The following is a 12229-nucleotide window of genomic DNA, read 5'->3' as shown; positions in this document are numbered from 1 at the left end:
TCGCGCAAAAGTCCTGCGAAAAACTGCTCTTTGACTCGTCGCATAAGATGACGTACGTCTTCGTTTCAGGCATGGTAGGATCTGCGCGGTTGAAGAGCCACGTCATGTCTTCTACGAACATGGCGAAGCTCTCATTTGGACGCTGCACTCGGGTCTGCAGGGCAACTTCAGCACGGTCCTTCCCTTCGTTGCTGCTGAAGGTGTCGAGCAACTGTCGCCGGAAGTCTCGCCAGGTGGGGATAGCAGACTCGTGGTTTTCAAACCACATCTTGGCGGAGTCTTCCAGGACAAAATGGACATTGCTTAGGTTGTGGTCCTCGTCCCACAGATTAAACGCAGCGACCCGGTCGTAGCTGGCCAACCAGTCTTCCACGTCTTCGAACTTGCCATGAAACGACGCTGGAGTGCGAAGGGCATGGAGAAGAAGCGGTGGGGAACTGACGGCATTCTGGGTGTTCTGGCTTGCCGCAGTGGACGTCACTGCGCGGGGTGGTGCCGTCAGGGGTCGAAACTCAGGATCCAACCCTCGCAAGCGGTGGCTCGCCTTGTGGACAGGTGTACTGTCCACGGGGTGTAGCTGTTCGTCGTCGGAGGCTCCTGGGAGCTCTTCATACATTGGGAAATTACCCAGAACCTGCACTAAAGTATCACCGAAAACCGGCAGAAATGACAGAAGGGCACACTAGGACTAGCAAAGCAGACGCACTCAGCGAACCAACGCATGAGCCGGGGAAAACAAGGAAGACCAGCGGGTGCTGTCTCACCGCATGACGGCGCCAGTAAATGGGCAACATTGTGGCAATATTACGTTTCAGAAAATCAAGCGAGCTGCAGCAGAGCAGAAGTTTGGGCTAGTTGGTATTGATTCATCATGACAAAAAACAGCGAACACAGGGATGTTCTCTGTTTTTCGCCAAACTATGCACTGCTTTTGACATGATGATTCAAGCGTTCATTTAGGTGTCCCGATGATAGAAGTGACCTGTAGCTTCCATATTAGGTATCACGCTAGAATGACGCGGAGGTACCTATAAGATGCTGCAGGCGTCCGCAGGGCGCAATATTGCAGGGATCGGGGCACAAATTGCTGCTATGAAAGAAGCGCATTACTTTAGACTCAGTCGTGTGGAGAACAGATAAAGATGAAACAGACTTCGTCCTATGCCTCACACTGGCATTATGTAGAATGTGGAGGTCATGGGAAAGGTGCGTTGAAGCAACCACAGGATGATGAAATCTCTAATTAGCCTAGACTTGAAGAGGTAACGGAAGAAACTAGTGGAGCGGAAGCCTATCAAAGAGTTAGCGGCAAGAGAGTAAGTAGAACAGTTTAGATCTGGCTGCAGAGCAGATATTCGGCTGCAACCGAGTACGAGAACAGCATCAATTAATCAATCAATCAATATTTTATTATCATCATGAACAAAAAGAATTTACAAAACAGTGCTTGGACCCATAGCCAGAGGCTAGTTTTGGGTCGAAAGATGAAAGTGCATAGGATCAGGCAGTCTTCACGATTGGAATTATATAGCCCTGCGAATTTAAACAATATGATTTCGATTAAAACAAGCAACAATAAATATCAAACATCGAACCAGGTGGCGACACACAATACCCGAAGGGCAGGATGTTATACATGAGCTGTTATACATGAAAAAAGATACTGGCGCTGCTGGAAAGTGCAAGACACTAGTAGGATGTTTTCAAATGAACAATACTCAATGCGGTCTCAAATTTCCGCGTTTTGCTGAAGATAGTAAGTTTTCAACTTATTGATAAGACTTTGTTCCAGCCTTAAATCAACTGGTATTTTGTTCCAAACTTTGGCTCCTACGTACTGAATGAGCCGCTCATTACAGACATCTTTATCATCATTATTATCGTCAGCCTCACTGCAAACACTCCAGGGCAAGGGCCTCTCCCAAGTCTTTCCAATTAACCCTGCCCTTTGCGAGCTGCGGCCATCGTATCCCCGAAAACTTCTTAACCTCATCCGTCCACCTAACTTTCTGTCGCCCCCTGCTGCGCTTGCCTTATCTTGGAATCCACTCCTTCAGCCTAAAGACCAGCGGTTATCTTGACTTCGCATTACGTACCCTGCACACGCCCATTTCTTTCCCTTGATTTCGACTAGGATGTCACTAACACGAGTTTGTTCCTTCAACCACTCTGCCCGCTTGCGGTCTCTTAACGTTACACTTATCATTTTTCTTTCCATAGCTCTCTGCATTGTCCTTACGTTAAGCTGAACCCTTTCCTTAGCCATCAAGTTTCTGCCCCCGTAGGTGAGTACCGGTAAGATACAGCTGTTGTACACTGTTCTCTTCAGGGATACTGGTAAAATGCCATTCATGTTCTTAGAGAACCTGCATAATGCGTTACACCCTATTCTAATTCTAGTTGTTTCCCTCTCATGATCCGGATCTGCAGCCGCCACGTGTACTAAGTAGATATATTCCCTTACCACTTACAGCACCTCGCTACCAATTGTCCACTCCTGTTCCCTTGCAAGGCTGTTGAACATGAATTACTTTTGGTTTTCTGCATTTCAATTCTAAGACCCACCGTGCTGTTCTGCCTGTCTAACTTATTTATCATGCTTTGCAGCTCATCTCCTGGGGGACTAAGCTAGGCAATATCACCAGCAAATTGAAAATTACTTAGGTATTCTCCATTAACTCTTATCCCCAACTGCTCCCAATTCAGGCCACGCACGGAACACCACCTGTAGACAGGCGGTGAATATCATTGGTGAGATCGTTTCTCCCTGCCTGACGCCCTTCCTTATCGGAATTTATTGCTGGCTTTATGAAGGACTATGGTGGCTGTGCAGTCGTTATACATCTTCCAGTATTTTCACACACCACTCTTGTACGCCCTGATTCCGCAGTGCCTATATAAATGCTGTGGTTTCCGCTGAGTGATATGCTTTCTCATAATCAACGAACGCTATTTGGGGGGGGGGGGGGGGGTATATTCTGCGCATTTCTATATTACTTGACTGATAGTGTTAATATGGCCTATTGACCGCAATGTTGAAGCAATTAACGATGTTTCCCTGGCTATCATTATCGACTGCGCAGTAGCTGCAAACAGTATTGTTGTTAGGATTTCTGCAAGCTATCTCAGGAGACGCAAGAGCTGATTAAAAAAAAGCCAGTGCTTGAAAGCCTCCAACCCCTCAGATAGAACAGAAACGGCAGAAGTATCAAAATTAATCAATAAGCAGAAGATAATTGACATAAGATTAATGTGGAGAGAATCGGGAATGCCCTACAAAAGGGAGACAACCTAAAAAGGGTGCAGAGGAAACAAGGGACACCAAAAATCAGAACAGCAGATCAGATGAGAGCTGAGTGGGTCAGAAAAAATTATGATCATCGTCATCATCAGTCTGACTACGCCCACTGCAGAGCATAGGCCTCTCCCATGTCTTTCCAATTAACCCTGCCCCTTTCCAGCGGCGCCCACAGTATATCCCAGCAAACTTCTTAATCTCATCCGTCCACCGAACTAAACAGACGCGGATTAATGACATCCTTGTGGAAACCAAAAAAAAAAGGAATGGGCTTAGGTAGCACATCTAATGCGAAGAGCCCATAGTCGTTAAAGGCAACGGACTGGATTCCAAGAGGGAGCATCAGTCGCAGGGGGCGGCTGAAAGTTGGGTGGCTTCGCGAGCAGCTTACAAAATCTGGGGCACTCACTAGCAAAAGGTCTAACATGGTAGACCTTGTAGATGTCACCCTTGTCAGCTGTGTGAATACATGTGATTGCGGAAAGACGGAACGAAGTGCTAAAAAACTTGGCGATTCATACGTGCTGCCATTGCCTGAAGGGGTGCTTTAACAGCTGATAAGAGGGCATTCACAATTACCAAATCGAAAAATCTAGAGCGATGAGTATACCGTGGAACTTTGTTCAAAATGTCATGAAGGTCGCTATATACACCGACGGGCGTAGAGTGTGCCCGGTAGCATACCCAATATAAAAGAGATTTATAGTTAATTTTGATCTGAACGCAAATAGTCTTCATTGTAGTGTCAACATTAACTTAAAGCTTTCGAAATTTTCAGCAATAGGAACTAAAACCCCGCCACAGCGGCCAGCACAACAGTGAAAAAGTAATACACTGTGACACTTTTGTGACAAAAAAAATTCACTATTGCACACCTAGTCACTCAGCCAAGTTTCTCTTAGTACAGCAATATCGGCCACAGTAGCTCTGGCGGTGCAGGACTAGCAATCTCGATTACAAATGACGCAGCTTCAAGCAGTAAAAAGAACCGAGAAGTTGCTAAGAGCCTGGGCAGGTCTTTGCTGGTATTAATTGAGCGGTCTTGCAGATCGGGAATTAGATATTGTTCCAGCATACAGGAATTTTTTTCCTGAACGCTCCAAGTTATTGGGCAATACCTGTAACTGTTTTCTGAATAACTTTTTTGTAACAAAGACTGAGTGCCCTAAGGGGCTCAGTTTGTTTGCGAATTCTACAAGCCTGATGGCCGGAGAAAAATCGTCAGTAATAATGATTACTGACCTTCATAGTTTGCTCTTTGCGCCAAGGTGGAGTTCTATAATTTTGTTTACGCGCGTTAATTTGTCATGTATTTATCGCGTTTTCTTAGTTGCAGCCGCGCCAATCCTATAAGCCGGTTTAATTTCATTCTCACTGAAGTTAGCGATATTTTGTTTAGAAAAGTATCCCTTATGTTTTCTCCAGACCCAGCCTCCAGAATCAGCCTGTGTTTCAGTCGACATCGTTGAGAAACACAAGGTTTCCTCTCAGATAGATATCTTGAGGTGTTCAAAAAGCTTCAAGCATCTCATTGTACGTCCAAGCTCTTTCAGCATTCGTCCTCATATTTGTCAGGTTGCCCCAGCTGCATGAAACAGCTTCAGTTTATTTTCAGCACAATCAAGCCCAACCGAGATGTTCATAATCGTTTCACCTATTTCTTTCTCAGTGGCTATGAGGTTTTGTAGGGAAGCGTATATAGGTGCACGTCGTTCTTCGATTTTTTGTGGGATGGTATCTAAGATCTTGAAGCAGAGTTAAAGCCACACTGCTCTCATTACCCGGAGATTAAACAGCGGCACCGATTTGGCTAGTTTGTTCACCACGTGCGCTTAAAGCGCACTGTGTATCCGTCTCTATCTGCGTCGTTATCTCCTTGAGAACTTTCGCGATCTAAATCTAAAGACTGTTAACCTTGTGGGGCCGTTTTCGCACCATTAGGTTTCAGCGCAGGATTCTGCTCGACATCCCCGGACAGCAAAAGTTTCATCACGCATACCATTTATGCACATGTTTCCAAACACTTTTGCGCTTAGCAACTCAGAAAAGAATGCATTATTTGAGCGTTTAGAAGATGTATCGCTAGCCACAGGAACAGGGGTCTGCGTCGCAGGTCGGCGGAGCACGCATCACTTGGCGCTGCCTGGTCTGTCAGCGGAACGTGCGGCAAAAACACCTTTGAAGCAACAACAAGGCACTCTGCTTAGGCTGGAGATAATCGAGAGCAGAGCCGAAATAGATTTGTCAGCCGCATTTTAGCGTTGTTCCCACGCCCACTAGCAGCTACCACCAGTTGCTGCTGTCGGGTCATGGCCCATATACTTTCGCACTCCCTTACCACTGTCAGCACCTCAATCCAAGTCATCACCTGTTGTTCGGCTGCTGAACTGCTCTTTTCTTATTTGCATTCGCCATAACGACCTGGCTGTAGTCTGCTCCAGACCAAAATTGTTGGTCTCGTCGCTCATCTGAATATCAAACTTTCCCAGATGGTCTTTTCTTCTTTCGCTCTAATAGCCCGCCGGCTGTAATCTTGCATATCAATTGCATTTTTAGTTTAATCTACAGCATATCCTCCACCGCCTGCGTCGGCTGCTTAATTTTACATCAATACCTTTTGAAGAAACTAGCCAGGAATTGGCGGTAAGAGGGAAAGCAGCTTGAGAATAACAGCCTGAGGGGCGAGACGGCCTGAGGGGCGAAAGCAGCTTGAATTCAGAATCTCCTTGCAGAACAGATAATCCCTTTAATAGAGGTCGACGACCTTAGCGTTCAAGCACTGAACAATAATCTCACGGCTGTCATTATGGAGTGCGCAGAGAAATGGTGGATGCAGGCAAGCTCTCTCAGGAGACGCAAGATCTGATTACGAAACGCCAACGCGTGAATGCCTCTAACCCCTCAGACAGAATAGAACTGGCAAAGCCATCAAATTTTATCAACAGGCGCAAGGTAGCTGAGGTAAGCAAGTTTAATATGTATACAATCATTACCGTCAGTCAGACTGCGCCCATTGCAGGGCAGAGGCCTCTCCCATGTCTCTCCAATTAACCCTGTGTTTTGCCAGCTGCGGCCAATGTATCCGCGCCAAGTTCTGAATCTCATCGGCCCACATAGCTTTCTGCCGCCCCGTTAAGGGCAGCGGTTATCATGCCTTCGATCTAAATGTGCAGCCCAAGCCCATTTCTTCCTCTTGATTTCGACTAGGATGTCGGTAATCTGCGCTTGTTCCCTCATCCACTCTGCCGGCTTCCCCCTCTTAAGGTTACACCTCTTAAAGTCTCTTAAGGGTTCCTTTGAACAGCTCGTTGCGTTGTCCTTAACTTGAGCTAACTCTTTTCATTATCCTCCGCATTTCTGCCCCATTGGTAAGTACCGGTAAGATAATAATAATAATAATAATTGGTTTTGGGGGGAAAGGAAATGGCGCAGTATCTGTCTCATATATCGTTGGACACCTGAACGCGCCGTAAGGGAAGGGATAAAGGAGGGAGTGAAAGAAGAAAGGAAGAAGAGGTGCCGTAGTGGAGGGCTCCGGAATAATTTCGACCACCTGGGGATCTTTAACGTGCACTGACATCGCACAGCACACGGGCGCCTTAGCGTTTTATCATAAGATATATCTGTTGTATACTTTTCTCTTGAGGGATATTGGTCAATAGCCATAATATTCATGATCTGAGATAACCTGACAAACGCATTCAAACCGATTTTTGTTCTTCTAGTCACTTCCTTCTCATGATCCTGATCCAATGTTTTCAGGGGAACCCCCCAAGGTGGAGAAGAATTGGTAATAAGGGAGTAATTACTCATTGGCATCCACCCAAGCGCAGCCATACGGCTACAAAGGAAACCTATACAGCATTCTCAGAAACTTCGTAGTTAATAATTCGTCCTGGTCTGGGGCTCGAACCCGGGACCGCCGCTTCACCGGAGCAGTCGCCCTACCAACTGAGCTAACCGGGACGGCAAGCTTATAGTAGGGCGAGAGCGAATTGATCAATAACTCGAAGTGGGAACAGTGTTGGTAAATTTTTTTAGGGAAATCCCTCAAGGTGGAGAAAAATTTGTAATGAAGGAATAATTACTCATTGGCATCCACCCAAGCGCAACACGCTTGTGTGGATGCCGATGAGTAATTATTCTCTTATTACATGATCCTGATCAGCCGTCACTATTTTCCCTGAGCAGACGTGTACCTTTGCCACTTCTGGCATCTCGATACCAATTGTAAACTGCTGTTCCCTTGCTAGACTGTTAACCATTGCTTTGGTTTTCTACGTGCTAATTTTTAGACACACTGTTTCAGTGTACACCCATTTTTCAGCTGCATTGGGAACAGTTGGGGATAAGATTTAATGGAGAGTAGCTCAGTAAACTCCGATTTGCTGAAGACATTGCCTTGATAAGTCACTCAGGAGATGAACTGTAAAGCATAAGCAGTGAGTTAGGCAGAGCAAAACGGTGGGTCTAAAAACTAACGTGAGCGCAAATGTATGCTTTCAGTTAGAGTTACCCGTCGGCTTCCTGCGTACGTTTCGCCAGCTTCTGCTTTTCAACTTCACAGATCGGTGCCGCGTTAGAAGTGGCACAGCTCACAAACCATGAAACCGTCCTAGCAACAGCTGCACGCGATGGGTATTTTTCGATGGGAAGTAGTTTCTTGGTTTACTGTATATTCAAGCCTTGCCCATCGTGAACGACCTAACTGATGTCGTGTTGCACATAACTGTTTGGATTAAAAATGATATTTAGCTTGACTTCAGCGCCTGCCGAGCTTTGAAACGATAGTAGCGTTGGAATGTTAAATGTTCAGACAGATGTTTCGAGGCGAATAGGAATGGTTTACGGGATCTGACAGAAGTGTTTTCCTTGAACTGAAGGATCGCTATTTTCTGCAAAGCGTTATTCCGAGAAGCATCGCTGTTTTGAAACTGATGCACCAGAATATGAACGGTGGCTCCTGAGGGCGTGAAATATATTTGCTCCGTAATAGAGCTATGTTTAGGATAAATTACGACAGTTACAGGAGAATCTATTTTTTTTAAGCATGTCGCAAATGCATGCCTTCGTTGAATGGTACTTATTCAGAGCCTTTGCTTATGTATATTGCATTTTTCCCGACGTTCAACCGAAGAGCTTTTTGTTTACGTACAGCGCAATCAGGGATGGACCTAGTTTGCGTGATGTGCCGGTCATAGGTGAATGTATAGCTGCGCCTCATTGCAAAGGCAAAGGAAATAAACACACTGCAATTCCTACTGGCCGTAGAGAGAGTGCGCTGGCAAGTGTAGTCTTCGCCGAAGGAGGCGTTTCAGTGCCTAGGAGATTTGGACGGAGTGAACTACTGCTTGAGAGAGTACAGTAGCCGGTATGTTTATCACATAGGGTACCGGTTCTTACAGTGTAGAACATGCAGTGCCCCAAGACAGCACCTCCAAGTTTGTCTTGCGCTGATTTAAGAGCAGCTTGCGATGCACACGGCGCTGCCTCACTCGTGTGTTTCGGCGCAGGTCGGGGCCTGGCGTGCATGGTCAACCCGTTTATGTGCCGGCAGCGCTGCAACATGCTCTACCCGGGCAGCACTGGTTTCTGCATGGGACTACGGTGCCGCTGCATCGGCGGTCCTTTCGGAGCCATGACGCCCTTCAATCCTATGATGAACCCGATGATGATGATGATGAACCCACTCATGATGATGGGATAAATCTTCTTTTTGGCCCAACAGGTGCAGAAAGTACGTCGTATTTCGTCGCAAGCAATAAAAGCGTGCGTTTGTGATTCTCCCGTAGCCACTTTCACTCTGCTGCGTATCGGCTGAGCACCCGCGCGCCTACCGCGCTGTGGCGCCTGCCCGCAGCGGCTGTAAAGGTGGCAGAATGCGATTCAACGTCTCTTCATCGCATTCTGTCCTCTTGTTTCACCGCGCCAATCCGCGGGTCATGGAAATAGTGCGTGCGGCCATGGCACCGCACTCGTCACCGAGGACGGACGAAATTTGTACTGAATTTAAATAGTACGAGTGCATAATCCGTGCCTTGAATACTCTTTTTTTTTTTGTGCGGGGGGGGGGGGGGGGCATGTTCCTTTTCAAAGAAGAAATTAGGCACCGGCAGAAGACAGACCTACTCCATACGTGGCAAGAAACAAATACAACTGCGGCAATGTGAATAGTATTACACTCCGAAAAATATAAGGCACCTAGTTCAAATAAGGCAGAAAGTAAAAAAAAAAACTTTCTATAGCAGCCAAAATTATGTAACCTAAGCATTAACAATAGCAGCGTCGATGAAATATAACTGTCGGTTGCAAACAAAAACCTTAAGGATGGCATAAAAAAATGAAGACGGCATATATGTATTTATTAAATTACGACCTAATGCATGTGTATGTCCAAGTATCGCATTTTTTATTTCGAAGACTGCGCGGCTGGTTACCGTGACCAACGTAGCGTCAAATGCTGTAGTTGGCGACGGCTGACACGCTACGGGAAAGAATGCGCGGGAAACTGTGTTCCTGAGTTTTTTTTCTTCAGCCCAGAAAGCGTACCCGTGTTAATAGCGCGTGTCGAATGCAAACAGTGCCTTGAGATGCGCAGGGAAGCTTAGTTTCTTAGCGGTACTCGGTTTCTTTGCGTGACAGTAAAGGAGGCAGAAGTTACGTGTTGTGCCTGTGAAAGGTGTTGTGTTGCGTGGTTCATGCGAAAGAGCAGACAAGTTTCCAGGGGCGGAGCGACTTTGACACATGCTGTCGGTGCGTGGCTGGTCGAGATAAGCCCGCGCGCAGGTTGCGGCGCACGCCTTTTATTCGTTTTGAGCGCCTGCGCATTGATGACTGCGGCGATAGGCCGAACACCACAAAAAGCTCTGTGAAGGCACGTGACATGCACTCAGTGGCCTGTGCTCTGAGCTAGTGTGCCGCGTACCAGTCCAGCGGAGTGCCGCATCCTCTTCGCCGCTACCTGTCGACTGCTCCAGCGTCCTGCTTCTCCTAAAGCTTTGCTACACTGTCGTCGGGACTGTCATCGGTCCCTGGTGAGGCCGTTCTACGGTTGGGGGATTAGGCCAGGCTTTTGTCCTGTGCGAATTAGTGTTGATGATTTGCTAAGCTTCTGACCATAGCATAAATTGACGTCCCCAAGAGGAGCTCCCGCATTTTGCTTCGCGCAGTTTGCCGGCTCAAAGCTTCCCTTTGCAGTCTTTTAGTAGTAATAGCATCAGGGTGATCGCTGTGGCGTTGGTAATGGTGCAGTTAAGCTCAAAAACACTCGGATGGTTCAGAAGCAGTTGAAGGTTGCACCTTTTTCGCCTCATTGCCGGTCAAACCATTCATTCCTGAACAGCTTGCCTGCACAAAGGGTATCATCCGCGGGCTCGATCCTTGAGCTTCATCTCAATAGATTCTTGAGGATTTTCAAAATGCAGGTGCTGGAATTCTGCACTCCTACCACTGTAGCAGGGAGGCCGGTGGTTCTCCGGTGTCCAAGAATCAGTTATTGCAACTTTTGCAGAGTTCTCTTGTCCATGTAAACTAAAGGTTTGGCCGTTAGTCTATAGGGCAGACCCACTGCAACCACAGCCGTTGCAGTGTGGGAACTGCTGGCGGTTTCACCACAGAACCAAGTCATGTAAGTCAGCACCACGCTGTGGCATTTGTTGTGGCAGTCATCCATCATCAGATACCCGCACTTCTTATTCTCCTAGCTGTGGCGACTGCCGCTGTGCTCACCCAGCTGATGATCTCGTATGTGATGAGCTGACGGTCCTGCAAATTATTCAGCGCATGTGCATGCGCCCTGCTGGATAGAAAAAGCTGCTCATATGCAAGTACTGTCTGCGCAGCTGATAGCGACGCAGAAGCCGGATTGGCAAAGTCAGTTCTTGTTGCTGTGGAGAAGGCCCTTGCTGGTGTCCTCGGTCGCATCATCAGCACGTTCAGCGATGCCCTGTCTCAGGTGACCTCAGCACAGGTTGCGTCATCTGTTGTGAGCAGCCAAACCCCGCCAAAACGTGCTTCCTTCTGAGTCACTGCGGACTCACAAAGGCCTTCGGGAGATTATATCGGCCTACCTGGATTTCCTGTACGTAAAATGGAATGAGAAATGCTACTTGCAGTGAGCAGGATTTCCATAGGGCCGTGCTTGGCTCCCGTGCTGTCCGACCTGTAGATGGAAAAAGACAATAGGAGCCTAAAACCTGCCTTAGAAGGCATGAGAATAATCGCCTGCTTCAGTCAGGTAGATTTTCTGTTATGCTTCCTCGTGGGAAAAGCGGGGAAGCTGGACTGCCTGACGCATGAAAAATGAGATTCCTGGATCTCGAGATCACGGAAAGCAGCCTGCACATATGCTGGCAATACAGAACCAAAGGAGAGAAAGCCGTCCTACGATATGAGTCCGGCCAGTCGAAGCTCATCGAGATATCGATCACATTCTCCTGCATGCTACAGGCCACAAAAAGTTCCTGTGCATACACGGTGCAAGAAGGCCTTGACGCTCAAGTTACAAGGCTGAAGGAAAGCGGCTATCCGGGCGCCTTACTGATTTTAGTCGCAGAAAAGCTACTACGTACATTAACCAAAAAGAGCTCGAAAAAGAGAGAACCCTCCAGAGAAAAGGTGCGGCCGGTCACCATACTCTACATTCACAAGGTCTCACACGGCCTTAAGAAGATAGCAGGCAGGCACAATATCCCGGTAGTGTTTTCATCCCGGAGAAAACTTATCAGCATTTGCGGAAAAATCAACAACACCGATGAACGAAAACCGCCATGCGAAATCACCCATGAAACACGACTCGTTGAGTGCGACAAGGAAGTAATCTACGACGTGCCGCTCAAGTGCGGCAAGAGGTATATAGGACAAACAGGAAGTTCATTAATACTAGACAGGGAACACGCCAACTCGCGTGGCCAGATAACGAACCCCGGTAAT

At 47.2% G+C, this 12229-nt stretch overlaps 2 protein-coding genes across 7 annotated transcripts in view; one reads left to right on the top strand and one right to left on the bottom strand.

The window, feature by feature from the left end:
- The window catches only part of LOC144124415 (longicornsin-like), a 158667-nt gene extending 149585 nt beyond the window's left edge, over positions 1-9082 (top strand). The window contains exon 3 of the mRNA XM_077657048.1: positions 8812-9082. Coding sequence (XP_077513174.1) covers positions 8812-9005 — 194 coding nt within the window. The 3' untranslated portion in view covers positions 9006-9082. The remainder of the gene's footprint in view (positions 1-8811) is intronic.
- LOC144124414 (uncharacterized) overlaps positions 1-12229 on the bottom strand; it is an 88181-nt gene that overhangs the window by 59492 nt on the left and 16460 nt on the right. The window lies entirely within an intron of this gene.

Source organism: Amblyomma americanum, chromosome 3, assembly GCF_052857255.1.
Source record: "Amblyomma americanum isolate KBUSLIRL-KWMA chromosome 3, ASM5285725v1, whole genome shotgun sequence".
NCBI lineage: Eukaryota > Metazoa > Arthropoda > Arachnida > Ixodida > Ixodidae > Amblyomma > Amblyomma americanum.
This window is presented reverse-complemented; position numbering and strand designations above follow the sequence as displayed.